General features: G+C 55.4%; 8 protein-coding genes across 8 annotated transcripts; 4 read left to right on the top strand and 4 right to left on the bottom strand.

Moving 5' to 3' along the window:
- Positions 1 to 1213: 1213 nt before the first annotated feature.
- On the top strand, positions 1214 to 4986 carry HETIRDRAFT_434865 (uncharacterized protein; the record flags this gene model as incomplete). Its single annotated transcript, XM_009549406.1, has 6 exons — positions 1214 to 1949; positions 2036 to 2897; positions 2952 to 4588; positions 4686 to 4708; positions 4773 to 4828; positions 4909 to 4986. Coding segments are annotated over 6 exons (3390 nt in total), but the record flags the coding sequence as incomplete, so codon positions are not given.
- Positions 4987 to 5384: 398 nt separating this feature from the next.
- HETIRDRAFT_385714 (uncharacterized protein) lies at positions 5385 to 10970 on the top strand. The gene is made up of 14 exons (XM_009549405.1): positions 5385 to 6271; positions 6368 to 6472; positions 6535 to 6615; positions 6684 to 7382; positions 7458 to 7525; positions 7562 to 7716; positions 7796 to 8020; positions 8041 to 8146; positions 8194 to 8309; positions 8372 to 8886; positions 8947 to 9219; positions 9274 to 9627; positions 9680 to 10255; positions 10316 to 10970. The coding sequence occupies exons 1-14, from the start codon at positions 5666 to 5668 to the stop codon at positions 10673 to 10675; spliced, it is 4239 nt and encodes a 1412-aa protein (XP_009547700.1). The 5' UTR covers positions 5385 to 5665; the 3' UTR covers positions 10676 to 10970.
- Positions 10971 to 12096: 1126 nt separating this feature from the next.
- HETIRDRAFT_440578 (uncharacterized protein) lies at positions 12097 to 13589 on the top strand. The gene is made up of 6 exons (XM_009549404.1): positions 12097 to 12154; positions 12213 to 12286; positions 12354 to 12472; positions 12527 to 12594; positions 12654 to 12927; positions 12988 to 13589. The coding sequence occupies exons 1-6, from the start codon at positions 12131 to 12133 to the stop codon at positions 13458 to 13460; spliced, it is 1032 nt and encodes a 343-aa protein (XP_009547699.1). The 5' UTR covers positions 12097 to 12130; the 3' UTR covers positions 13461 to 13589.
- Positions 13590 to 13661: 72 nt separating this feature from the next.
- On the bottom strand, positions 13662 to 15039 carry HETIRDRAFT_240452 (uncharacterized protein; the record flags this gene model as incomplete). Its single annotated transcript, XM_009549403.1, has 9 exons — positions 13662 to 13723; positions 13795 to 13832; positions 13887 to 14152; positions 14216 to 14265; positions 14328 to 14491; positions 14533 to 14639; positions 14700 to 14723; positions 14787 to 14859; positions 14924 to 15039. Coding segments are annotated over 9 exons (900 nt in total), but the record flags the coding sequence as incomplete, so codon positions are not given.
- A 914-nt stretch (positions 15040 to 15953) lies between these two features.
- HETIRDRAFT_440577 (uncharacterized protein) lies at positions 15954 to 17305 on the bottom strand. Its single transcript, XM_009549402.1, has 3 exons — positions 16699 to 17305; positions 16579 to 16648; positions 15954 to 16512 (listed from the first exon to the last, which is right to left on the bottom strand). Exons 1-3 carry the CDS (start codon positions 17262 to 17264, stop codon positions 16213 to 16215), a joined length of 936 nt encoding a protein of 311 aa, XP_009547697.1. The 5' UTR covers positions 17265 to 17305; the 3' UTR covers positions 15954 to 16212.
- A 1953-nt stretch (positions 17306 to 19258) lies between these two features.
- On the bottom strand, positions 19259 to 19828 carry HETIRDRAFT_321355 (uncharacterized protein; the record flags this gene model as incomplete). The annotated part of the gene is made up of 3 exons (XM_009549401.1): positions 19259 to 19638; positions 19690 to 19704; positions 19762 to 19828. 3 exons carry the CDS (start codon positions 19826 to 19828, stop codon positions 19259 to 19261), a joined length of 462 nt encoding a protein of 153 aa, XP_009547696.1.
- Positions 19829 to 20244: 416 nt separating this feature from the next.
- On the bottom strand, positions 20245 to 22217 carry HETIRDRAFT_45872 (uncharacterized protein; the record flags this gene model as incomplete). The annotated part of the gene is made up of 12 exons (XM_009548638.1): positions 20245 to 20274; positions 20322 to 20353; positions 20423 to 20466; positions 20526 to 20823; positions 20872 to 20980; positions 21035 to 21062; positions 21124 to 21489; positions 21544 to 21624; positions 21688 to 21710; positions 21767 to 21880; positions 21936 to 21977; positions 22029 to 22217. 12 exons carry the CDS (start codon positions 22215 to 22217, stop codon positions 20245 to 20247), a joined length of 1356 nt encoding a protein of 451 aa, XP_009546933.1.
- Positions 22218 to 22529: 312 nt separating this feature from the next.
- HETIRDRAFT_320106 (uncharacterized protein) lies at positions 22530 to 26246 on the top strand (the record flags this gene model as incomplete). The annotated part of the gene is made up of 12 exons (XM_009549400.1): positions 22530 to 22643; positions 22712 to 22855; positions 22912 to 23040; positions 23090 to 23196; positions 23611 to 23984; positions 24156 to 24290; positions 24357 to 24707; positions 24762 to 24880; positions 24953 to 25132; positions 25194 to 25297; positions 25351 to 25997; positions 26056 to 26246. Coding segments are annotated over 12 exons (2595 nt in total), but the record flags the coding sequence as incomplete, so codon positions are not given.
- Between the last annotated feature and the right edge of the window lie 571 nt (positions 26247 to 26817).

Here is a 26817-nt window from a genome sequence, read left to right as displayed (position 1 = left end):
CTGGGGGAACGCGAGTTGATGGGGAGGGGCGCTGTATTAGCAGCAGGCGAGTATGCTCCGGCCGAGGGCTCGATTCCGCGCGGGTGGAAACTGTGTCGTGAGCGAGAATTGCGCGGGCGGCGGAGGAAGGGGCGTCCGGGGACCCTGTCAAGCTAGCCACAAGGAACAAACCGGAAGCTGAGGAGAAACGAGGAAGACGGTGGGTGGACAGCGTGATGCGCGGCCCTCGAACAAAAGAACGGGAGAGCGCGCGCCAGCCTCCGTGTGCACGCTCTATGTGGGCCTTGTATATGCGAGATCGAGAGTGCGCATGGTGCAAGCAATGCGGTGGGCAAGGGCACCTGGATACGGAGGAACTGGTAAACAGGGGACAAGCTCGGAGATCGGAAGGGAAGTGACAGAGAGGCAGACGTGGGTAGAGCTTAAACGACGTTGAAGGACGGCGGATGGGCGACGAGGGAGAGGAGGAGTCAACGGTGTATTGCAAGCAGTCAAGCCGGTCAACAGTGAGCTATCGCGGTCCGATCAATTGCGAGGGTCGTTCCTGGCACACACCGATTTCCGGATCTGGCTCGGGTTCGACGATGTTTTTCCCGGGAGATCTAAAGGCAGATGGGGACCCCGGACAGCCGCCGATCAGAGTATATCACGTGGGAGGGGATGTGCGCATACCGGGCCAGCAGCTCGTGCGGAGGTCATGGGTGCGGGTGGACGACGTCGCGCGCGATGTGGAGGAGAATGGGGCGAAACGCGATCGGGGGCGAGGACGCGGTCGGGCGAGGGTGCGGGATGAGCTGTTGGGACGTCGGTCGGGGAGAGGAGGAGGGTAATTAGATTAAAAAACGAAGTGATTGGAGCGATTGTTTGTTTGCCTATTTGTTTGGTCGCATCAGGGACGGTTGTCGGACACGGCCCGCCGCTGCACCCAGTTCCTGCAAGCTGCTCCTGCTGCTCTCCTTCGCCCTCGCCGCAGTTTTTCTTTGCCTCCACCTCTCTCTCCCCGACGCTCATCGTCGTCCTCGTCGCCACCGCTCCACACCCCGCCCTCGTCGTCTGCCGCCCTCGACACATACCCCGCCTTCACGGTGCGTAGTCCTGCTAGGCACGTTGCCGCTCCAGCCGATTAAATAGCAGGCTTCTTACGTCCCGTGCAGTCGCCTTCTCAGCTGCAGCAGCCCACTCCTCCTGCCCGCGTCCGCGCCTTGGATGCTGCATGCTCCTCATGGAGCTCTCCACTGCGCCTCTTCACTCTGCTTCTGACGATACCCTCAACAAGCCCTGGACACCCTCAGCCCGTCCAACCCTCAACACTTCGCTTTCCGCTCATGTCCCCTCATCAACGCCCTCCGAGCGCAGCCCCATCCCTTCATCCTCTCTATCAGCCTCATCTCAGTCGTCCCCCTGGATGCAATCTCTCGCCCTTCCCCACTCTGATGCCTCTCTCCCTTATTTATATTCAAATCAGACCTCCCGCACGCCTTCATCTCCTGATCCGCTAGCTCACCCGTCAACTATGTCTTCTCTTTCCTCGAATGACTGGAACAATATATTTTCTGCCCCTCTCAACCCCGCTATGTTCGCTCAACTCACCGCCAACGGCGTCATTGGTCCCATCCCCGCCCCAGGCCCCTCTTCCAGGATCACCCAGGGCGTCGCCCCCCCTCCTCGTTTCCATCCATCTCACCCGCGCGCCCCCGATTCCGGTCGCTCTCGGCAAGGCCAACCGGACCTGAGCCAGTATCCTGCCCCTGTCGGCCACCCCTATCAGAAACCGCCGTCCTCGCATGCATATCCGATCTCCACCAAGAGCAAGTCGCACTCCGTCAGTGTATCTGGCTTTGCTCCCCCCCACCATCGCTCTTCTGCTTCGAACGGCAACGTTCACATGGAGTCAAAGTCGCTGACAAGAGAAAACAACGGCGCATCGCATTCGCGGCATACTTCGTCAGGTATGCATGTTCGTTACTCATAATTACCTACGCGATCGCGGTCGGTGTTCGTATACCCGAGTTCTCACCTCTCTCTGAAACCACAGCGTCTGGCGGCTCATATCATCCCTCCCCCAACGCCCCCTTCTCTCCGACTTCTCCCTATGATTATAACTTCGATTTTAATTATCCGGCGGAGCGATCGAACACAGGTCTGCCCCCGTCGTTATGGATGTCGCCCACCTCGACCGGTCCCTCCACCCCCGTAACCGAACCCTACACTTTCAATCCGCACACGATCCCCCACAGTTCGTCTCATACTGGAAGTAGTGCTGTATCTGTAGTCTCCGGGACACCCACGGGTGCTCCAGGCGTTTTCTTCAGTGGTTCGCCTCCTCTGTCCGCTAATGGGGGCGAGGGAGCGAGTTCGTCAATACTCAGTGAAATGTTCTCGGACAACATATTTAGCCCTCGACGCAGCGTCGACCAGGGCCCGAGCCAGTTTCCATCCCCAATCACCTCTGGGTCTCCAGACCTCAAGTCGTCCGCGCTTTCTCCGGTCGATGCAGGCCACGTCGACCCGGATCAGCTGGCGAAAGAGGATCCGCTCGCGACGCAGGTGTGGAAAATGTACGCCCGCCAGAAGGCGAACCTCCCACACGCACAGCGGATGGAGAACCTTACCTGGCGGATGATGGCGTTGCATCTGAAGAAAAAGAAGGAAGACGAGTTAAAAGCGGCTGCCGAGGAGGAGAGCGGGGAACGGGGCAGCGTCGATGCGGGTGCAGACGCCGGCGAGGGCGCGAGCACTGAGCAGTCCGGCCCTGGTCAGCCCGGCGGGTCGGTTGATGATGACTCGACGCCGGAGGAGGGTGCTTCAGAGAGAGGACGTCGAATTGATAAAGGAAAGGGCAAGGTCAGCGTGGTTGGTTTTGATGGCAAAAATCAAGACAGTACGGAAGAAGAGGAGTGAGTGGCGTCATATTGCATTACCACAGGACGCATGCTCATGTCGTGCTATAGCGAGGTCGTGCCTATGGATTGGAGGGCGATGAGCCGATCAAGATCTCGCGCACCCATGGATTGGAGAGCGACCAGTCGCTCGAGGTCACGCCCTCCGGCTTCTGCTCCTCCCTTCGAATATAGCTTCCAGGATGGGGAGCGCCTCGCGTTCCCTTCTCTCGAGACTGACCCCCTCGCATCCGACATCTCTGGCCCCCGCAGACCTCACCCTCTCGCCACATCCACGACCGGCTCCGCTCTCAGAATCCCGATCTCTACCTCGGCGAGCGGTCGCCACAGCCCTTCTTCATCGATGCCCAACCACTTCTCATTGCCCGCCGTGTACGAGAACGTCGCCGAGCAATCGCATGCCATCCCGATGCCTGGCCTCCCTGGCTCTCGCAACCCCTTTTCGGTGAACTATGCTCCATCACTCTCCGTCTACCCCAGCCCCACCTCCCACCCCTCCTCTTTGCCCTCGTTCGGCCTGCATGGTCTCTCAAGGCTGCCGGCAGCTGTTGCGCCGCCGGAACAACGGTCCTTCCCGAGACACGTGCGTAAGACTAGTTTCGATCACACGGTTTCCAAAGAGGGCATCCTGGCTGCGGTCACCGGCCGTCATCAGGTCAATGGCAAGCCCTCGTTGGCAGCAGGAAGCCTTATAGGTACCAAGCGCAGGGCAGACGCCCCCCATGCCGAGAGCATGTTGCGCGGTGATCCGCCCAGCGTTGCGGCCTCCCCTGTTATGGATTCTCCAGATGGGTCTCAACGGTTTCCGCGGACGAGTCCTTTTCCATCCACGCCATTCAACTTCTCGTTCTCGGGGTACAACGGCTTCTTCGACTTGCAGGGCGCCGCGACCCTGCCTCAGGAGTATGGAACTGTTCTGCCAGCAGAAGAAGCGCACCAGCCAGGGTCTTACAGAGACCATCCTTCGCACCCCTCTTCCCTCTCCACCGCGACTTACTCGCCGAACTCTGGCTCGCCGCCGGCACCGCACGAGCGCCTGTCCGCCGCGGCGGCTGCCGCATCGACCGCCATAGCGGAGGGCTACGTGCGCCTGAGCACCGCAAACTTGACTGGCGTGGACGAGACGGGACTCAACTATCATCAGCACCTGATGGGCCTCATGTACTCCAGCCTCGACGGCACGTCGGGCTTGGTGCACCATCCGTACACACACGTGGACCCCACGCAGATCCTATCGGGCGAGCACGGCGACGGCGCCTTTGCGAGCCTGCACCCGAGCCCGTCGAGCGATGGCTGGAACGGGTTCAACTCGAGCAACGCGGCGTCGCCCGAGCCGCACAACGCGTCCAACGCGTCGACGCCGCCGTCCGCGGAGGGCTCGTCGAACGGGAACGGGAACGGGAACATGTCGCGCAACCCGTCGCGCAAGATCGCGTCGACGAAGCGCGTGAAGCAGGACTCGGCCGCGCGGTCCGCCGCGGCGCAGCGGAAGAGGGCCGGGGAGGGCGGCGGGGCGGCGAACGGGCAGCTGCGCTCGTCGACGAGCACGCCGGACTTGGGGTCCGCCGCGGGCGGCGGACAGGGGAAAGGCGGGAACGAGGAGGGGGATGCGGCGTCGACGGTGTGCACGAACTGCCAGACGACGAATACGCCGTTGTGGAGGAGAGATCCCGAGGGGCAGCCTCTGTGTAAGTCTGCACTCACCTCGCGGCGTGGGCCTGCATTTCGCGTGTGCGTGCGCGTGTGTGGGAGCGAGCGCTGACGGCCCCTTTTTTTCTTGTGCAGGCAACGCATGCGGCTTGTTTTATGTGAGTCCCGCGCCTTATCTCTGCGTGCTGGGCCCACCCTGATTGTTGCCCGGACGGATACCAGAAACTGCACGGCGTTGTTCGCCCTCTATCTCTCAAGACCGACGTGATTAAGAAGAGGTACGCGCCTTTTTTTCTATTTCAAGGCTCTCGCGCTGCAAACACATGATGTGCTTATCGTATCTCTCGCCCGTGTGCAGGAACCGAGCGTCTGGCGCGTCGAGCACGAACGCACGCAAGGGGAGCTCCGTGCTGCCCAAGATAGCGTCGTCGTCGACGCGGCCGCGCTCGTCGACGACGAGCAACACGCCGCTGGCGCTGCCTGGCTCGCGGCTGTCTCCGGGGAGTCGAGTAGGGCCTAGCCCGGCGGGGGCTGCGGCGGGGACTTTGGCGATGAAGCGTCAGAGACGGACATCCACTGCCGGTGTACAAGGTCAAGCGCGCAAGCAGAGCGGCGGCGAAGGGTCCGGGTAATTTACTCGCGTCGTCTGCTCACTTTCTTTCTTCTTTCTTTTTTTTTTCCTTCCCTCTCAGTGTCTCGATATTGCTTCTGTGGCGGTTGTTGTTGTTGTTTTTGTTGTTTTTGTGATGACGGTATGCGACCAGTCTCGAGCCGTGTTGTAATGATTTGCAGGCTGCTTACGATTAGAGGGGGTGGGGGGATAGGCGTGCCCATACGGCTCGTCGCTACGGCGCGGTACGATGATGACTACATACTTGGAGTATTTTCTGCGAATGTACGAAGTGATAATGGATGAGAAGAGTTGGAAATTGGCGGGTTCGAAATGATGGAGGGAGGCTGGGCGCTGGCGATTCGGGATAGCCGCCCGAAGGCGAGCGTGCGTGCACTAATACCGAGCCCATGCCAGTCGACGCTGCTGTCGACGCCCACGCCCACTGACATTCCTTCACCACTGTACAGCACGCTGTAGCACATAACCCAGCCTGGCGTCGCCGATGATCCGCACTGGAGGGTCGTCGCCGCGGTCGCCGGTGCCGCCGTCTGCGTTTCCGACGACGCTGCAGCCGACGGCATCGCGAGAGAGCAGCAGCGCGGGCGGGGGGAGCGAGGGCGCGGGGGCGGGGGTTGTGCACCGGCGGGGGTCGCGGACGGAGATGGACTTTGAGCAGGCGCTGCGCGGGGGCGGGACGGTCCTCATCCGCGAGGGCTTGGACATGAACGCACTCGGCCACGACCCCGCCTCGACCCCGTCGCCGCTGCACCCCGCACACTCCTCCCTCCGCTCGACCCCCGTCATTCAGCCCTCGACGCCGACCATCGTGCCCCCGACGCCGACCCCCACCCCAGGCGCCGGCGCGAAGAACAGGCCCTCGTCGCCGTCTGTATCATCATCGTCAAACGATCTCTTCTTCGACGCGGAGGACGCTGAGCATCAGACCCGGCGGCGGTCCATGTATCGCTCGCCGGGCACGGCCAGCAGCCCCGACCTCGCTACCCTCGTCCGCAAGGCGAAGCAGCGCGGCGGCGTCCTCCAGTCCCACTTCCTCGACCGCATCCGCCACGAACCGCCCCCGCCGCTCCCCACGAGTCCACACACTCCCGTCCCCCGCATCCGACAGCACTCCACCGCGTCTTCGGGCAAGGCCAGCCCCCTCCCCGCCTCACCGCTCCCCATTCCTGCCAGAGGGAGGAACAAGCTCCAGAAGACGCCGTCGACGTCGACCATGGCCGAGTCCATCAACACGACCGCCGAGTGGGTCCTGACCAGCCCGAAGAGCGGTGCCGACTCTGGCACCGTCAAGGTGCGTCGGAGCCTCCCCCTCTCTCTTTCTCTCTCGCCTCTCACCCCACAACGTCTTCGCAGGGCGCCAAGTCTTCCGTGCGCGCAAAGACCAGCGCCTTCTTGGGCAAGATGCTCGGGCAGGGCAGTGTCAGGGAACGCTCGGTGTGTTCGGACGCTCCAACATCCTTTGGCTCGCTGGGAATGCTGATACCGTTCCGTCGCACGCTCAGAAAACGGACGCCGCCTATTCCCCGCCCGAGTTCTTCGCGACTGCCCCGCCCGTCCCCCCACTGCCCAAGAGCGTCCGGTCATCCGCCATATCACCCGTCGCTGACGTCTTCGCCAATCCCGCACCATCGCCCGTCGCTACTCATTCTACCTCTTCCTCCGCTAACAAACCCCTCCCGCCCATCAACCGCGACGACGACAAGAGCGACAAGGGCGTCAACTTCGATGACCAGTCGCTCGTCGTCGTCGAACGCTCCCCACGCGCGCGCACGCGGTCACGATCCCCGGACAAGACGGTCAGGTACAGGTCGGACACCATCGTCAAGCTCCAAGGCCACAACAAGCGGCGGAGCATGAGCGTCGGAGAGATCGAGCTCAAAAAGGCGATGTCCGCATCGTCGTCCACCACTCCGCTCCCAGCGAAGGACGCCAAGGCGTACGACTTGCCTCTGTGGGACTCGAGCATGCACGGAATCCTGTCCGACCTCGAGGGCCAGCTCTCCCAACTGGACCCCATCTCCGCCAACCCCCTCGACCTCCACGTTCCCTCCACGCCGCCGAAACGCCCCGCCCAGGCGCGGGCCCGCGCCGCCGACGACCACCACATTCCTTCCACCCTGCGCCCCGGCGTGCGCGCAACGTCCCAGCAGCACACATCGCCTGCGTCCACCCCTTTGCACCAATACTCGCTTACGCCCATTGTAACACTAGACCCGGCATCGCGCGCGGACGATACGCGCTCGATCTCGTCGCACACGCATGCGGTGTCCGTCGAGTCCGCCGTCATCCCCCCGCGCATGTCGTCCCTCACCACGCCCAACCGTGGGCGGTCAGGGTCCAATCCGTTGGGCCCGCGCCCGCTGCCCTCCGCGTTCAACAGCCGAGGGCTGGGCCCCCGCAATCTCTCCTCCTCGTCAAACTTGAGCTCGTCGGGCGCTCATGCGCACACATCCTCACGCGACTCGTCCCGCCTTTGGGTGCAGCCGCGCGGGACGGCCTTCAGTTCAGAGCCCTCCCTCATTCCCTCCAAAGATGGTAAGCCAATGCCTTTTAGCCCGCGCATGAGGTTTCTCGCATTGACATGGTGCGCTCTTGCTTTTGTCCTTCATGCCAGTGTCCGCGCCACTCTCCGCCGTATCCCAGCAGGACCTCACGTCTGGGACATTGGGCCTCCGCCGCTTTCCGTCGGCCGCTACCAGCGAAGACATGGGCGACATCGAGGCCAAGGGCAAGGAGCGCGCTGCTCGCTGCTGGGAAGAGGACGAGGACTTTTTGGCGAAGGAGAAGATTGCCGAATGGTTGGGCGGCGTGTGCGTCATGTCCCTTTGTGTCATAGCGCGTGTGTACTGAGTACTGAAGGCCGTCTGTTCACTCGCAGGGGTCACGTCAATAAAGCCGCTCTGCACCACTACATCGACTATTTCGATTTCTCGGGGCTGAGACTCGATTTGGCGTTTAGGCGAGTGTTCTGATTTCTGTCTCGATGTTATCTTTCTTGACGGGATGTTTCAGACGCCTGTGTGCCAAGCTATATCTCAAGGCGGAGACCCAACAGGTGGATCGCATCCTCGAGGAGTTCTCGAGACGATACTGGGACTGCAATCCCGGCAGTCTTTTTGGCACCGTCGGTGAGGAGCCATGCCTCTTCTCACACTGTCGCCGATGTTCAAGGAGTGTCTCGCGTTCTCAGGCGTCGTCCACGCGGTGTCGTACTCGCTCCTCCTTCTCAACACCGATCTGCACGTCGCTGAGCTGTCGACGCGGATGTCCAAAGGGCAATTCGCCCGGAACACGCTCGCCGCCATCCAGATCCAGCTCCGGCCGGACCGGTCGCAGCAGGGTTCGACGTCAGATCTGACGTATGATGACAGCAGCAGCGTGCGCGGGGCGTCGGAGGGCAGCGACGTCGGCACGAGCACGCTCCGCACGCGCTCGAAGCGGAGCGACAGCATCACGAGCTGGAACAGCATCACGCGCGAGGCGGTCATCTCGAACCTCGGCACGTCGCTCGTCGGCTCCGCGGGCGCGCATTATGCGAGCGCGAACGGGAGCAGCAGCAGGGCGGGGAGCACGAACCAGCTGACGAACGACAGCACGGCGTCGGTGTCGAATACGTCGAACGCGGAGTCCAAGACGCCCAGCACGCTCGTCTCGTCGGTCGTGTACGACCGCAACTGGGAGAACGACATGGAGAGCTTGCTCAAGGTGCGCGCTGGTTTCTAGCTCTGGGGGACAGAGTCGCTGAGCGGATGGGCATTTATGCAGGACATGTACACCGCCATCAAGAACCAGCAGGTCCTGCAGCCGCTCGGCAGCTTGGCGCGGGCGTCAACGTCTTCACCTGCGAACGGGCACGTGTCGCGCAATCGCAGTTTGCGCACGCAGCCGGACCGCCTGACGACGCTCAAGCGCGGCAGCATTCGCGGGCTGCAATCGATCCTCGGCGCGCAGCAGCAAGGCGCGAGCCCGTACAGCAGCAACAGCAGCATCGACGGCCGCGCAAGCCCGTCGCCCAGCTTCGCGACATCCACGCATGAGGTGCGTCTGTGTAAATTCCGTTCAATGATAAGGTGCTGATGATGGCGATCGCAGGGCATGCATGGGTCGACATTGGCGTTCCTCACGCCGACGCTGGGGTTCGCCTCGAATTTGTCGCATACCATCATCCGCGAGGCGCAGGAAGACGACGATCGGAGCCACGATAGCCACGATTCCGAGTCGACGACGATCAGCATCACGGACGAGGAGCTGGCGCTCTTGGGCCCGCCGTGGGCGAAGGAGGGCATGCTCTGCCGCAAGCAGTACAACGAGTCCCTGGGCAAGCGGGCCAAGTCCAAGACGTGGATGGACGTGTTCGTCGTCATACAGAAGGGCGAGCTGAGCATGTTCACGTTTGGCGATCACGCTGCCGGCGGAAACGGCGTCGTGGGCGGAGGTAACTGGCTTGTGAGTGCGAACCTCTGGTGGTGGACGTGGTTGTTGACCATCGTACGCACAGGAAAACGCGCAGATGGTGGGCACGGTCAACCTCGCTCACTCGCTCTCGCACGCGCTGCCTCCCCCCGGCTACAACCGCCAACGCCCGCATTGCATGGTGCTGACCCTGTCTCAAGGCGCGGTGTACTTCTTCCAAGCCGGCACGGAGGAGCTCGTCAACGAATGGGTGTCGACGTGCAACTACTGGGCCGCGCGCCAGAGCAAGGAGCCGCTCACGGGGGGCGTGTCGAACATGGAATACGGCTGGAACCGCGTCAACGAGTCGCTTGCGCACGGCCGCTCCGTATCGGACGACGAGTCGATGCGCATGGCGGACCTCGCGGACAACATGAGTGTGCGGAGCGGGCGGAGCAGCCGCAGCAAGTTCGGGCGGAAGGACGGGTCCGCGACGGTGCGCCTGGGGAACTCACCATGGGCGGACCGGACGTTCATCAACGACTGGAAGCCACCAAACCCGCCGTCCGTGGCTAGCACGCACGACGAGGAGACGCAGCTCGACGCGCTGCGGAAGCACGTCACGTCGCTTACCACGGACCTGCAGCGGCACAACGAGCTGCGTGCTCCGATGATGGCATTGGTGAGTCCCCGGTCTGGCCTTTGTATTATCGTGGGTCCCTGACCCGACGCACGTCCGCAGTACCCCGCGCGATCAGCCAACGCTGCAAAGGCGCTCAGTAACTGGGAGCACAAGTCGCAGCACGTGCTAGCCGAGATCGTGAAGTACGAGTCGTACATCGACTCACTGCAGTCCGCGATGGCACTCCGCCTGAAGAAGCGGGGAGAGAAGGCGCTCGAGCGCGCCCTGCACGGAGACGACGGCGCGTACGAAGGGTCCAAAGGCAAAAAGTGGAAGGGCCATCCGGATGCGGAGACCATCATGGAAGGGGACGAGCCGCCGTCAAGCGGCGGCGGCGGCTTGCACTCGCGGTCGCGGACGCAGACGCAGCTGCGGCATCGAAGAGAGGTCGCCGAGGCGTACGAGGACGCGGAAGACTAGGCTAAGCTAAGCTGTTCGCTGTGTGTTGTGTGTATGTATTGTGCAAAGGACCATCGTCGGTTACATGCTGTATACTGGGACTCCCTACGTACGATGTTGCGATCTCGAGTGCGCGTGCTTTTTTTTTTGCTTATTTGCAGCGGCCTGTGCGTGCATGGGCCTAGTTCACCTTACCGTCGTTATACCTCCCATTCTCCATCTGGATGTCGCTCCTGGATCTATATACCACTTAGTGATCGACATGGCAGCGTGCATGTATCATATTTATTTTCTTTTTCTGGTGCTCTGATATCTGACGGGACACGTTTGCCCAGAACGCGTTGCGATCACGCATGAACGCACTTGTATCACGTTATGAGAGAAGGCTTCCTCTTCGGTCACCTGTTCGCTTGTATTGTAGGGACCTGCTCGTCCGTCTATAAGTACGCATCGCATCTCTTCACAACGGAACGACTGCTCTCAAAGATCAACGTTCAACACGGACGCTCTCTTGTTTGGACTTGGAGTGGGGGCTGAGATCACGTCGATTGGCTGTGAATCATCTTACAGGTGCGTACCCCTCGAGGTTTCACTGAGCAATGACAACAATTTCATCTTGTAATGTTGGTCCTCCACCAGCTCAAATCCATATATCTGTCCTGTCAGCCTCGATGTGTGCTTCTTGACGTGTACATGTAAATGCTGGTTTTTGGCAAGCCGAGGATCACTCTGGTGTTCTCATCATCATGATGCCGTTGCCCTCGACCTCGAGCAGCCTCGAGCGATATTTGTCCATGCTCCCCAATCAAGCGCTCGAGACTCATGTCTTCCAGGCATCTCACCTGCTGACCGCCCCACTCATTTGGGATATTTCTGTCCTTCATCACCAGTTTCCATTGTAAACTTCGGATATGCTGTAAGGGCGGTGAGAGTCGGAAGGCAGGCATGGCTCTTTGCAAACTAGGAAGTCTATATATTTGACCAATCAACACCGGCTTGCTAAAGTCACGGACTCCTTCGTCGGAAAGCATCACCTGGCCACAGATCAGCATGCAACCCGGCCTCCTGTAATCATCCTTGGCTGTCGGGGAGCCCTCGCTGTGGTCCTCACAACTAGAACTAGGACGACATTGGGACCGACAGAAAGCAATAGTCGACAGCGACAGGCAACGTGCATCATTGTCTCTTGTCTCAGACCGACCGGGCTCGGTGATCGGGCACACTTTAGAGATCAAAACGAATGGCTTCGTCAGTCCTTGCTCATGCGGACCCCTTTCCTTTCTTACATTCTCAACCAGTCTCAACTTGAGAAGCGTCCCTTATCTGGCACCTGCCTATAAAGAATCGAGCACGACTTGAAGGCACATCATGATGGGGTAAGACGCCCGATCCGAGCATATAAGACATCGAAGACCCTCGACATGGTGTTACCACTCCCGTCTCCACGTACCCACCATCCTTGCTACACTGATCAACATGTCTTCGAAGGGACTCGTTTTTGTGAGCTATATAATCTCTGAGCCGGATTGCTTTCCGGGCTGACTTCTCGATTCCGCAGGTCACAGGAGTTTCTGGGTTTGTCGGTGCCCATGTCGTCCATGAATTGCTCCAAGCCGGTTACCCAGTGCGAGCGTGCGTGATCGCAATTCAAGGGTAATCATTGATCGTTTTGATGACCCGATGTGCGCCCGCTTTCTAGATCTGCCCGGCCGAAGAAGGTCGACTACGTGAAGAAGGGTTGGGCGAGCTACGGAGACAAGCTGGAGGTCGTGCCCATCGAGGACATCGTTAATGGCGACTTTAGCGAAGCTTTGAAGGGTACTGCAAATCCTATTGTGATCGGATGCCGTCACTGATGTCCAGTATCTTTAGGCGTCACCGCAATTGTTCACGTCGCGGCCCCCTTGGCTTTGGCCGGCGATGCCAAACATGTGATTGGCGTGAGTGCCGGTGTTGTTCTTCTATGAAATCGATGTTGAACATCTGTCCGGGCCATTAGGGAGCAGTCGATGGGACCGTCAATGTCATTCGACAGGGATACACCGCGGGCGTGCGCAAATTCGTGCTGACCAGCACCATCTTGACCGCCTTGAACGCCAAAAATCTCGGCAACCTCAGCGCGCTTACCAACGAGGACTGGAACCCCTCGACTGTAGAGCAGGCCCTCGATGGCACCCGCGATCCCGGATTCATCTATTCTGCGGCAAAGACCGCCGCCGAGCGCGAAGTCTGGAAGTTCGCCGATGAGCACCCTGATGTCGACGTCACGACCTGTGAGCCACCAACTATTCCGACGCCTTCTTGCGTTTATACTTAGCCCATCTCGCGAACAGTGAACCCACCCCTTCTGTACGGGCCATTCGCCCCGAGCTTCAGTGCCCCAGAACCCGACCGCGGCGCGCTCAGCACTAATGCTTACATCTACGGGCTTCTCAGCCCCACTGGAGCTTACCCTCGCCTGCCAGGATATGCTGATGTGCGGGACGTCGCGCGCGCGCACGTGAAGGCTCTCTCCGCCGGCCCTTCCAGCAGCCGCAAGCGCATCCTGATCAGTGGGGAGTGGTTCAACTGGGGAGAAGCTGTCAAATACCTCCTCGAGGTTCATCCGGAGTTAAAGGGTCGCATAGTTGACCCCGAGAACGCCCCCAAGGCAGTCACTGGATGGATCGTGGACCTCACCCAGTCGGAGCAAGTGCTCGGGCTTGGAAAGGAGCAGCTCACGCCATGGAAGAAGACGGTGCTGGACGCTGTTGATGCCCTCCTGAAGCTTGAGAAGGAGTGGGCTGCCAAGGGACTGAAGTTGTAGAGAATTTGCTGAACCGTAGACTTGTACCGCTGTATTATTAACGACTTCGTATCACACTGCATGACGCCTTCTTGCTTTCTTGCGAGTATGTGCGTCGACATCATGGTATAAAAGAACTCTGCTCATTCTGCGCAAATGAACCGTCTTCATCCTATTGAGATGGCGACAAATGTCGCGTACTCAGTACCTTGTTATATTCCGCAAGTCAATTTCCAGAGTCTGAGCAAGAAGTCGGTGGACGTGTTCAGTAGGGTGGCCGGTGTCTTCCAATGCAACCACACGGGATAGACCTTCAATCAGCGATAATAATATCGCAGGCGTATCGCTTGCTTACTGTACCAAAAGAATGTCGGATCTTTGCATGTGCAGTAGCTACGAATACGTTGTCATGAAGCTTGTATAAGAGGCAAGCAGAGCGGGGCTTACCTGGTTATATTGCTGAACCCAAACATCTTATAGTTGTTTAGTACCTTGTTGAACCATGCGTTGGCGTCGAACTTCAATACGGTCGAGGTCGGGTGCGCAGCAGCAAATTGATCAACGCGCGCATCGAGGGCTGCATTGTACTCGGCGATGCGTTGCTTCTGGATCGCGGCCTTGGTCGGATTTGGAAGTGAAGCTGGTGTACGCTCGCCCGGAGGTACATTTACGAACAAGTGAGTCCCGCGGAGGCCCACTGTATAAGCAAGCTCCTTAACAAACGATAAAGAAAACGTTTCGAAAATAAATTGAGCGTGAATAGAGTTTACACGCACGACGGCTCTAAAATACGAATCCATCTCGCTGTTCCAGAAAGCATTGAAGTCTGTGATCTATTTCTTTGTAAGTTCACGATCATTTGATTTTCCAAGATGGATGAATAGAAACTACATGCATTCTGGCCTGCGACATCGTTGGTGTCATTGATCCCGATCCACCAGAAGGTCATAGTGCTTTTGTTGGGCTTGTGGGGGATCACGTCCGAGGCATACTGTGCCCACTGATTAACTTGATCTACGAGGTCCACGGTAAAGTTATGATGCAATGGGAGCCTGGCACAAAGATCAACGCATGCATGGAATATGAAAGAAACCAGACATGCAAATCCTTGTCAATGTCAGCTCCAGCAAAGGCAAAATCCCAGAGCTGTTGTTTGCATTTAGATGGATGTCCTTGACCGCATCCAGTCAATAATTCAAGCTAAAAATCCCGTGAAGGTTCGCTTTGATATGAATGCGAAGCAATTTGAAGAGAGCTCACCCAGTTAGACCCATCAGAGCTGGTCTGTTGTACGCCCATCGTCGGGCCTTAGGTGCATGATTTAATCAAGAAACAGCCGGAACCTACATTTTTCGGTACGATCTCATTCGAAAGCAGTTGTTCCGAAGTAAATGCAGGGTGGAAAGCGTCTCCGATGAAGCTAAGAAGCAGAAATGAGCACTGTGGTCGACAATGGACATCGTGTATGAGATCCGTAAGTGCACCTGAAGTTTGGAAACCCTGTAGTGCCCTGTACAAAAGAGTACGAATCACCAAACGCATAGACATACTTGACAGCGTTCCAATCGAAACTGGAGTGCGATGCGGGTGCGGCGGTAACGAAGCCGTTGTATCCAGACGGTGGGGCAGCAGCCAAAGCAGAAGCAACAGCGGCGAATAGCGATAGAAGTTTCACGACAAGGTCTCGCATGCTGTCTTTTGGAGTGAGAGGCAGACAGAATGCCAGGCCAATAACAGTAAAAAATCCATGAAAACATAAGGGCAGCTGGGGATCTGTCGCGCAGATCACGTTGAAAGCGTATGATCATAGAATCTGTCAAGAGAGCGTCGGGAGTCGGGGCGGGCGGCCCCAAAGCGACAAGGATGGCTTCATAAATGGCTCAAAGACGATCAGCTGACGGGTCTTCCCGCCACGTGGCAAGGCATGTCCGAAGAAACTTCGCAGCCAACCAGCATGTCCAAGCCCCGTGTTGGCTCTAAAAAAACTCGGAGCCAACCTAAGACAAGCCGAACACATATTCGTGCCCAACATGCCGCTAAGAAAGGCTTGAAGGGTTCCAAGACAATGTCGCGGGCTCAGGCTACCGAGGCTAGACTGGCACTTGATGTGGAATTCCAGGTTCTGCATGCAGTGAGCTCAGTCTTCTGACCTGCTAAGCATAGTAGCACTGACAATCTACCTCAGGTGAAAATGGCACCGTCAAAGCATCCCTTACTTCCAATATCAGAATCGTCTGTGCATGATTTAGCTGCATCCATGGGTGGTTTATGACCGCTGCTGTAACCACAGAATCGCTGGAGTACCGTCCCTAGGTCAGTCCGGTCAATTCAAGGACCCGCGTTCGTCGTTGCTCACTGACAAAAGTTGCTCTTGTTTGACTGACCAAAAGTGGAGTAAGCCCACGTCCAGCTGTTGCCAATCTGCAGAGAGCTTCCAGTCCTCAATATCTGCAGAGGCTAGAGGCGCTTTCTGACAAAAAGCTGTCCAGAATCCTCCGGACCAGCGGGCAAGTTCATGCAGCAGCCAATCGAGTAGAATGTTACATGTACCTTACGAAGCTTCAAACGCATTACGCAGTGCATGAGGGGTATCGTATCCGAGTCCTCTGAGAATTCTCCATACAGTCTAGATCAGTAAGAATAACACGCGTACTATGGCATAAAAATGAGTCTCAAAGCGAAAGCCCGCAAGTATAGTACAAACAAGACACATTACAAAATGATGCGAAACGGTCAGTACACACTTGTACATACATCCAGCTTCCGTTGCTCATCAGTTCATGTCTTCCCAGTTCGGCCTTGGCGCACCGATCGACAATTTGCCCATCTGTTTTCTCTGACGCAGATTCTTGACCTCGGTGTTGATAAGGTCCCTCAGACGCTCCAGGTCGAGACTGCGCTCCGCGCGAGAGCCCATGAGCAAATTGCGCCAAATTCCGGCGGCGGCGACAGAGTTGTCGATCCCGAGCTGCATCGGGCGGTGCAAGCGAACCATCTTCTGCATAAGATGGTCGGGGCTAGGGTATATGGCGTTTGGCCAGGCAATACGGATTGCAAACCACCATCCAAGAGGCTGAGACCATATGGGGTTAGACATGTCATCACTGGGAGGCCGGAGTACAGATTCAGGTGCACTCACGCGGCCATCAGGTAGACACCGTTCTGGATAAGAATCGTAAGTTGTAAGTGTGCCGTCAGGAAGAGAGAACCTGGAGGCAAGCGTCAACGACAGTCCGGTAAGCTGAAGGACGATGCGTACCGATGCACGACCCAATGATTGGCGTCTGAGCGATGTCTGGCAAGGACAATGAGAAGCCTGGGCATGCCATCCAATCCGAATGGGTACCACAGCTCGCGGAGCATCCCAGATGCGTCGCCATGTCGGCCATTGAACACAGCATTGCTGATGGCGTCCGCCATGTTAGGTGGCACAAACAAGCGGTCAACCCGCCCAGGAGGACTATCTGTCATCTTGCTACGCACATAACGTTTGTACGTCTGTGTGGACCAAATACTCAACGCCACTTCGTCGACTTGGTTGCCGCGGGTAGTGCTATTCAGCGCGCTTTCCAATTCGCTCAAGGGCCAAACTATAGCCCAGTTGAGAAGACGCTGATGGATGCGCTGCCACGCGGGAGGGAGTGGAAGATCATCGCCAGCCCAGCCACTATCTCTACCACGGTCGGCAGGATTGCGAGACATAGGAGACTGCGCTCGGTGATCACCATACCCGCCAGGATTGGAGTCTGGGATCTCGGGAATGCCAGATTCTGTGACTGCGCGCGCATCAGGATCATCGATATACTCATCACCGTCGTCCCTCATCAGCTCCCAAGTTTTGTGGGAAACCGCCGACTGGCTGCCATTTGGCCTGGCCCTCAACTTGTAAAGCTCCTCTTCTAAATATTGCTGGCCAGGGGAGTCGTTGCGGTCGTTAGCATACTCGCTAAGAGCATGGAGGCGGGTATCGTCGCCTTCCGTCGTTGGACCCAGCCCGTAGCCATTCCGCCCCATATGTGTTTGGTCGTCATCCTCGTATCCCTCATCGTCTATGAGATGGGTGGATCCATCGTGGCGGTGCATGGAGCCAGGCAGCGTATGTCCATGAGTGGATTCGACGATGTGCATGTCCGTATCTGGCTGAAACATAGACTCGTCGGCTATTGTCCCTGTTGGCTGTGTTTGAATGTTGACGGTTTGCGTCATAGGCGTCTGACCATAACGATCCATCTCCGATGCCGCATACTGAGGACGATATTTGTGTCCGTCCAATGACGATCCTTCCTGGGACGACCGGAGGCTGTCAATTTTGGGCCCAAGGCGTTCGATGCGCTGCTGCATCACAGCTATATTTTGTAACATTTCTTTAGCCCATTCCGGAGGCTCCTGCTTTTGTCCATACAATGAGTATAGGCAGAAAGATACGGAGCAAGGGCGGAAAATTTAACCTCTCCGAGTGTTGACCCGTAGTTGGGGTCCAGATGCACGCTAGGGTCGTGGTCATGGAAAGACTTGCGGTACTGTTTAAGAGTCTGTTGATGCCAAAATTAGCCACAATTCATGGCCTCGATGCAAACACGCACATCGGGGTCATATTTCATACCCAGCTTCTTGACCCGTGTCTTGACCGCCTTTCTTACCGCCTTTTTCACAATCTCGTGTTGCGCCGAATCATCCAACTGGTGTAGCAAAATGCATAGATCCATATCATGAAAATGAGAGATATTTTCAGGATCGATGACGGAAGTAGCTGCGTAAGACGTGCGTGGCGTTCTCGACGTTGCGCGGGTCAAGATTCCTGCTATGACTTGCTGCTCATCTTCATCGAGTTCATTTTCAGGAGATTGTGGGCGAGATGGAGTGGGCGTAGATTGGGGATCAAGTTGCGAACGCTTCGTAGTGGAGCCATTCGTGCGTGACCTGTTCGCCTCCGATGCTACAGAGCGACCACGTATAGCAGCATGCAGAAGATCTTGGTTGGTTGGGCCATTGCGGTATGGGGAAAAGGGCCTCTGGCTTGCACCATTCTGACCTCCAGACATGGCAGAGACTCCTGTTTGTGAACGCACTACAAGCAGATGATAAAGCGGATGGTTCATCATCACATGGAATACAACTCACCATCGCCATTTGTTCGAGAACGCGCAGGTTTTGGACTTTCTCCCAACTGAGACCCCTCAACCGATTCAACTGGCTGCAAAGTAGGTTGCTTAGACTTTGCTTTGCGTACGTGGATATTGGTTGCAGAATCCGATGGCGATAAGGATGTAGCGCGAGAATGAGACCTGCGGTGCGACATTGCTCTTGCCTGAGACCCTTCGAAGTTGCTTGACTGACTCTGGGGCAAAGGAGGATAAACGGTCGAAGCCTTCTCGGAGCCACGTGCTTGCTGCGTTGCAGACGAGCGCTTCGATTGCGCATGAGATGCATGTGATCGTGGAGAGGGGACGCGGCCATCACCGACGCCATTAGGAGCTTGACTTGTAGCTTGGCTGCCCATCTTTGGCGACTTTTTTGAGAAATGTTATATCTTATATGTGAGTCGTTATTTGATGGGCAGATGAAATGGAGGCATGTACCATTAGGAACTCCGCCGCAGTTACCGCAGGGTCGTCATCTCTGTCTGACATATGTGTGCGTGATGCGACTGACTGAGGTTTCTGTACAGCAGATGCACGAGAGCCGGCGCGGGAACTTCGAACTTTGGTGGATGGTGCACCAGCAGAGGTAGGCAAGGGGACACCAGCAGCCCTACCTGTCGTGCTCTACAGCGTCGAGAGCGATAAGCGAGGGGGATGACCTGTGATGGTCGAGATCACTCACAGCTCCAGCTCCACCGTACGCACTGTCTGGTGGGAGAGGTCCAAAATTACCGAACGATGAACCAAAAGACGCATAGTGAGGCCCAGGCTGATCATCGGGCCCAGGCTGACGAGGCTATCTCTTGAATACAACGAGGAAAAATGATCAAGGATGTTGCTGCTCACCACTCCATTGCGCCGCACCATAGACCCAAGCGTAGATTGTTTTCCTTCCTGCACGTTGGAGGCTAGTTCATCTTCGTCCTCTCCGTTAGCGTAACCACGCTGCCTCCAAGAGCTTGCTTGGCTACGAGCTACGCTGGAAGCCTTCGTGCGAGGAGTTTGTACTGTGTCGCTGTCGTCCATACCTGGCCTGAGGCCCTCGAGGTACATGAGAACTGAAGACTATGATGAGTCGCTGAGCTCTCGGGGACGAACGTGGAATATACCTTTCTCATCAATGGCTAGAACAGGTCAAAATGAGAGTTGTCTTCGGATTGACGGAAGCTGTGAGCACGTACCTGGAGTACTTGATCGTAGAAGGAGAGACCCCAAAACATCACCCTGGGGAGGCACAATGGAAGACATGATATGAGTTAGAGCTTACGGAGGCAAATGGGCAACGTGAAAGAAATGGTCCCGTTAGAATAAGAGCTAGAGAGCGACGTCGTCAAGGAGGAGGAGCAAGAAAAGGGTGTAAATCCGGGAGGAGAGTTGGAAGTGCGATATATAAATTGAGAAGTGGATTGGGGTTTAGAGTGACCCGGGAAGCTATTAAATCCAGGAAGAAAAGGAAAATAGGTTGCCTCGAGGACAAAACGTGCCATGCTCCCATCTCCAACGGTGCACAAACATGGCCAAACTGCCCATTGTTGCTTCTAATCTTATCTATGCATAGCGATGCATCGCCCGATCGTTCTTATCTCTTCGTAGACCACTGTTCTTCCTCGCTTCGAATCAAAACGATGATCCTTGGTATTCACGCAAGCAACATACGTTTCACTTCAAACTTCAATGCCTTCCAAATTGGTCCCCTGCAGCTCGTCAGCCCCGCACAAGGACACGAGATCGATTAACTCACCAATTTTGGCAACCGCAGGTATACATCCGTTCCTGTTTTTAGAAATTCAGGAACACGCATATCTTAGCGATGGACCGCAATGGACCGTAAGGGAAACTTACCCCATCCGTCCAAAGACACTGGCTCTAAGGAGCCTCCAAAGTATCTGAATCAGAAAATGTCAGTCTTTAAGCAGACATGATTGGAAGTAAAAGTCACACTCACGTTGCAAAGATGTTGCACATTGGAAGACCGATTCCCAGTCGTGGATGGTGACCGACACCAGCTTCCATTTCTGGATCACCTCCAAGTGAAATTTCAGGCCCTTTCTGTGCTCGTTGCTGCACCTCTTGTTGCCATCGAATGACCTGCTCGTCTACGGTGGCCCTCATCCCACCCGGACTTGCACCGATAGTCCGGAGACCTCCCAAGCGTGAGATTTCCATTCGTGCCGCATTTCTGGTATGAGAGAAGGAGAACAGATCGGATGGCGATTTGATTTGATCATTCATTAGACCACCACCTAAAGCAGCATGAGAGAAATTTACATGTACGTAAGTTAAGTACATACCTTGGTCAGATATTCGCATGCCGATGTTGTCTGCACCGGCAACGATCGTGACACGTATTGGAGGAAGCGAAGATGCCCTGCTATGACTCGCGACCGTCGCCTGCATCGACTAGATGGAACCACAAGTATAAGGCGAGGAAATGAGAAGCAGAGAAAGACATACGTTTTTTAATAACTCGAATGTGATATACCTAGCCAGCGAGGGTTGAGTGCTAAGGATCTTGCATCAATTTTGAAGCACCGAGCACTTACTCCAGATGTTCGCGAATGTAGGAGAATTTAGCGTCCAGATGACCATCGATGATAACTTCTGGCCACTCCATGTCTCCGCAAGACAACCCGTTGAAGTCATGCGGCAATTCTCTCAGCAGCCGTGCACATTTGCGAACGCTTCTTTCCACGCTGAGACCAGTGAAGATGATCCCAACATGTCTATCTCCAGCGGGAGTTTTGTCTCGTCCAGCATATGCATCAGATAGAGCGATGTGGTGTTCTGCCAACACACGTCTTGAGATTCGTGAGACAAGCATGCGTCGCATGACGGCATCGAGTTGGTCTGGTGGAAGGTATGGGGAGGAGAGCGAGAGGCCGAGGGAAAGGTTTGGGATCACCGAAGCGCTGACGAATGCTATGAGCTCCTGATGCAGGGGCTTTAAAGTGATCGAAATTTACTGTTCATTCAGAAGTTCCCGCAGAAACGAACAGAAAACTTCATTGTCTTCCAAGGTGTCGATTTTTGGAAACTGACGAAACCTGGACATTCCACATGGAATTATACCTGTAATCATATATACATACAGTGGCAATGGGACATACTTTTCGAAAGCAGACCAGTAAAGCTAGGAAGTGTCAATTGGATCATGAGGAAGGCGGGTATTGGTGCATGTAGGCTTACTTCATAGACTTTGGCCACTCCTTCCTGCATCACTACAACATACGGCAAAGCTTGCAGATCCCTTATTCTGTGTGCTATCCGAACGGGAAGCTCTGTTCTGACATAATTGGCGCTCTGTATGTTCATTTCCTTCAATGCGCCCCTAAGGAGAAACGAATATATTGCTTACCTTGATGAGCCGTTCCTCGTTCATCGACCGTCCATAGAAAACCTGTCACGATGCGTCATTTTTGCAGTGTCATAGGTAATCTTTCGCTTATACCAACTGTCTGAGACTTAGTCTCTGCGTCTTCCTTGCAGCATACAACTCCAGTTGCCGATTTTGGTAGAAATGCGCGGCGGTAGAATATAGTCGTCCACCGTCAAGACATGTCACGGTTTTGAGGCAGTTAAGTTTCCGTCCCAAAACGCCCAAGATAATGCGCCTTGGATTGCGATGCAAGCACGACATTGCTAGACAAAGAATGAGTGGTCCCAAGACATAGAGCACTGGTAGGCCTGAGAACCACGAGTCAATTTACGTTCTCAGTCACGCACACATCACTGCGTGACTAACGCGTGACATGACGCGTCAGACGCGTCTACCTCAGTTCGTCAGGCATTTCTTCGATCAACCCTCGCTATGTCTGCGAAAACGACTGCTGTCAACTTCGCCCACACATCTGGGTATACTAGTCTTGCGTTCTCGCGTGATGGATTGTGAGCATGATTCTCATCACTCACCTCGCCCTCTAATTCTAATTCGACAACCCTTAGCTTCTGCTATACCGGAGGGGACGACTCATGTGTGCGAATCTGGCACACAAACCGAGGCTCTGATCAGGAACCGGATACAGCGGTGGAGGCAAGCGAGGCTGTCATGACAGTCGCATCGGGCGTATGTCATACACCATTCAGTGCAGGAGTCGATCCTGACCTCCCGTCCTGCTTATACTCCGTCCTTAGAACGACTGTTGGTTTTCTGGAAGTGGGGACTCTGATGTGCGGCAGTATAAACATGGTAAAAGTGAATTTGAAGCTTTAGTCACAGGCTCTCCGGCGGCATCGATTCGTTGCGTTGCGGTGGATCCTGCGGGGAAGAGGGTTGCTGTATCGTCAGAGTAAGCATCTTTTGTGATTACTCAATGCGGTATTCATGAAGCGAGGGACTGACTACCTCCAGCGAGCTCTTTATCAAGGTGATTGAGATAGAGGATGTCATGAAAATCTCGATGCTCCATGGACATGAAGCAGGTGTACGGAAAGTGACCTGGCACCCATCAGGGTCTTTTCTGGTAAGCCCTTTGCTCCGGGTGCGCGGGAAGAATCTGAATTGCCTTTCAGACCACTTGTGGGATGGATGGTAAGATAATTATTTGGGATGTGAGAGAGGAAGAACCGCAGGAAGTGAAGGTTCTTGAGGGCATCATTCCTGCTGTGAAAGACACAAAGTACACACGTGAATTTGTTTTATTCAAAAATAGGCTAACCATAGAGCCAGATCCCCAGAATTTTTCCATGACTGTTCAGCAGTGTGGCATCCTTCTGGCAAATATTTTGTGGTCGCTAACAGAGCTCACGGTACGCATCGACTAGTCGCAACAATTGTCAAATCGAGTACTCACAACTGGTTTGCAGAGGTAGTTGCAATATCACGGGATACATGGACAAAAACCTCGACCTTCTCAGATGAAGCCTCCATCGGTGTGACAACCGCACTCGCTTTTTCACCGAATGGTGTTTATCTTGCCTCCTCTTGCAACAAGCAAATATTCATTTGGTCAACACAAACCAGACGAATGCTTTTCACGTGTGCTCTTTTCAATATACGAATCTCCTTGCGGCGGATTGACGAGCTTTTGCAGATTTCCGGATACATTTGCTGACTTCGTCACACAGATAGCCTTCTCGCCCACAACGAATTTGCTGGCATGGACCAACTATGACGGCTCTCTTTACCGTTGGTCGGAACCCATCCCTTCAACTTCTCCGGATCCTGTAAAGTCTACCTCGACGACATTCGACGCTCGTAAGATTCACAGGCAGGCCACCCCCACACTCTTTGGAGATGACATCACGGGCGGTGTAGATCCACAGGCTCCAGATGATGATGAAGATGCAGCCGCTATGGACGTCTTTGATGACGACAATTGGATTCTAGACGACATTGGCAATGGTATGGAAGACGACGAGCCCGTCGTGGGTACCAAGGCCTCGAATGGCTTTGTCAAGGAAATGGGTAAGAGGCATCGATGAGCTTCATTCTGCCCATGACATCTCATCCTCCCAGTGAGCGTCACGAAAGCACAGCCTGCTTTTCAACCGGGATCAACCCCTTTCGACAATAAGAAGAGATATTTAGGTCAGCATTGCCATCTTCGAGCCCGGCTAGGACTCATCATCTCGATAGCGTATAACATGGTCGGAGTGATTGAAGTCACCGACCAAGACTCGCACAATATTGTGGATGTGAAGTTCCATGATAGTTCAGCACGCAAAGCGTATCACTTCACTGATAACTTCAAATATGACCTTGCAACACTCGGTAAGTCTAATATGCGAATCACCAAGCGATATCATTCACGATAACCCTCAACAGGAGAGCGCGGAGCAATTTACGCGTGTCAGCCTGAGAATGGTCATCCCGCCCATGTCATATATAAACCATACGGGAACTGGGCTGATCAAGGCGAATGGACGTATGAGCTCGGTGAAGGCGTTCGCGTGCTCGGAGTCGCGGCTGGTGGACCACCACCGACACATTCTTTGCGCCAACTCTCGGATGGCGATATGCAGGGCAACGGAAATGTGGTCATTGCAACTAGTGACAACGATCTGACGTTTTTGACGGGCACAGGCATTGAACGATGCTCGATTGCGCTCGATGGCGATTTCGTATCTATGGTTGCGGGGCCCGAATGGGCATTTGTGGTCCAACGTGATGGTGCTACCACCATGGACGGTAAGCGTTGGAGAAGATCTAATCGTGCATCACGTATCTAAGACCTTGCACTAGGTTCTCAGAATCTGACAGGCACGTTGTATGATTTTGAGGACTTGTGTACACTGCAAGATCGCAAGTTACCCATTTCGAAAGGCCGTACTTTGAAATGGATCGGACTGTCAGAGGAAGGGGTGAGCAACAGCGTTTATATTCCATCATTCGCGGAGCTGACTGTCTACTTATGTTTGCTATGGCCACTATAGGCCCCTGCAGTGTACGATTCCGCCGGTGTCATGTATGTCATGCCGCGATTCCGTGTACCTTTGAGGGGTACTTGGGTGCGCGTGCTGGACACGAACAAGTTGGAGCGGAAACAGGGAAAGGATGAGTCGTATTGGCCTATTGGGCTTAGTGGGGATACATTCATGTGTCTGATTCTCAAGGTCCTTTCTTTCCTTTTTCCTATTTTCGCGCTAGGATTGTAAGAATTTCCTTCTTGTGCAGGGACGACAAGAATATCCTGGCTTTCCTAGACCGCTGATCCAAGAGCTTCCCCTCCGCTTCCCCTTCCGCCGGAAAGATCCCAAGGAAGGGCCTCTAGAAGAACAGTGAGCTCCGCTGCAAATAAGCTTCTTGGGCCCGTCTAATGCTCAATTTCTAGTGTTGCTCGCGAAAGCATGTATATCCAGATCACCCGTGATGCCCTAGGGGATGAGCTCACCACAGACGACATCTCGCGTCGCGAGCTGGGAATCGACAAGGAGCTTATCCAACTAATCCAAAACGCATGCAAAACGAACAAGCTCCCGCGCGCGCTCGACCTTGTACGGATGCTGCATCATACCGCTTCATTTGACATAGCGATCAAGGTCGCAGTCTTTTACCACTTGCCTGGATTGCAAGAGAAGATGCAGATCCTCAAAGACGACAGGGAAGATAATGATAGATTAACGGACGCGAGGGATAGGCGGAAAAAGATGTCAAGGGACTATGACCCCGTACTGCCGCCGAGATTACCTCCCCCCAGAACGGACGCCGGACCCTCGAAAGTAAAGCCCTTTCAAGACTTCGGCCCTCCCCCAGCCATCCATAGGCCAAACCTGGCGAAGGCGACACCGACTGTCGCACCTCCGCCGAGCCAGGTTGAGACTCACGACGGTTGGGCAGATGACCATGTTCCGATGGCAGTGGTGGATGGCAAGAGAAAGCGAGACGACCAGGAAGAGGATCTCACATCCCCTGAAGGAGCAAAGAGGAGGGCATTTGCTGACCCAGCGGCAGAGCTACCAGCACCGCCTCCAAAACAAAGTCAGTGCGATTTCGACACCGCCGCTTCGGTCACTCACCGTTCATACTGGATGTGCAGGAACCAACCCTTTCGCTAAGAAACCAGCAGCTGACATGAGCCGCAACCCTTTCGCCCGCAACGCTGACGGCAATAAATCTCTGCATAAGAGCGATAGCTTCTTCGACAAGGTCAATGCAGCAGAGACAGGCATATCCAAGAACAAGAGTAAGGGTTTTCTCTCTTCAGCTAACACTGGTTCTGCCTATTGATGCTTACCTATATGGTAGAGTTACTAAACGACGGTAAAGCGATAGTCACAAAGAAAAATACAACAAGACAGACAACACTTTTCGGTTTGCCACCTCCCGCACCCGTAGAGAAGTCTGAAAAACGGGGACGCAAGAAGAAAGCGTTGGGCGAAGACGATGAAGGGTCAAAGTCAAAAGCGGGCACCCCCGATGTGCAGGCGCCTGTATGGGAAGATGTCAATATAGACCCGCAGGCGACGGAGATCGATACTACCCAGGAAGGAGAGTCACAGCCGATAGAAACCCAAACCATGGCTGCGGAATCATCACAGACTTTGGCCCAGACCCAGGTCGAGGTAGGTTCATTTTGGTCAATCTCTCTCAACAAGCAGATAGCTGACATCGCTTGTGACCAAGACAGCAGGAAGCCCTGAACCATTCGATCTCGAGATACCCACGTCTCCCTCATTAGTAGCAACAGCGGAGACATGAAACTACCGTGGACAACCTTTTCTGTCTGATAGTGATAGCGTCGCATATATGTTGGGTGGTGTATCATTAGAAGTACTATGATTATATTTTGCAATCATCT

The sequence above is a fragment of the Heterobasidion irregulare genome (genome assembly GCF_000320585.1).
Source record: "Heterobasidion irregulare TC 32-1 unplaced genomic scaffold scaffold_06, whole genome shotgun sequence".
NCBI lineage: Eukaryota > Fungi > Basidiomycota > Agaricomycetes > Russulales > Bondarzewiaceae > Heterobasidion > Heterobasidion irregulare.
The sequence above is the reverse complement of the archived record's forward strand: the minus strand, read 5'-3'. Positions and strand labels throughout refer to the sequence as shown.

Bases quoted from the DNA above. Each gene is read 5' to 3' on its own strand.
- HETIRDRAFT_440578 (XM_009549404.1), top strand. From the start codon at position 12,131: ATGTCTTCGAAGGGACTCGTTTTT. The intron at 12,287-12,353 runs GTGCGTGATCGC...CCCGCTTTCTAG, and splicing joins GCCGGTTACCCAGTGCGAGC to ATCTGCCCGGCCGAAGAAGG. The intron at 12,595-12,653 runs GTGAGTGCCGGT...CCGGGCCATTAG, and splicing joins ATGCCAAACATGTGATTGGC to GGAGCAGTCGATGGGACCGT.
- HETIRDRAFT_440577 (XM_009549402.1), bottom strand. From the start codon at position 17,264: ATGAGGGACGACGGTGATGAGTATATCGATGATCCTGATGCGCGCGCA. The intron at 16,649-16,698 runs GTACGCATCGTC...GCTTGCCTCCAG, and splicing joins AATCATTGGGTCGTGCATCG to GTTCTCTCTTCCTGACGGCA. The intron at 16,513-16,578 runs GTGAGTGCACCT...ATATGGTCTCAG, and splicing joins GGTGTCTACCTGATGGCCGC to CCTCTTGGATGGTGGTTTGC.
- HETIRDRAFT_385714 (XM_009549405.1), top strand. From the start codon at position 5,666: ATGATCCGCACTGGAGGGTCGTCGCCGCGGTCGCCGGTGCCGCCGTCT. The intron at 6,272-6,367 runs GTCCCCCGCATC...GGGAGGAACAAG, and splicing joins CCACGAGTCCACACACTCCC to CTCCAGAAGACGCCGTCGAC. The intron at 9,628-9,679 runs GTGAGTGCGAAC...TCGTACGCACAG, and splicing joins TGGGCGGAGGTAACTGGCTT to GAAAACGCGCAGATGGTGGG.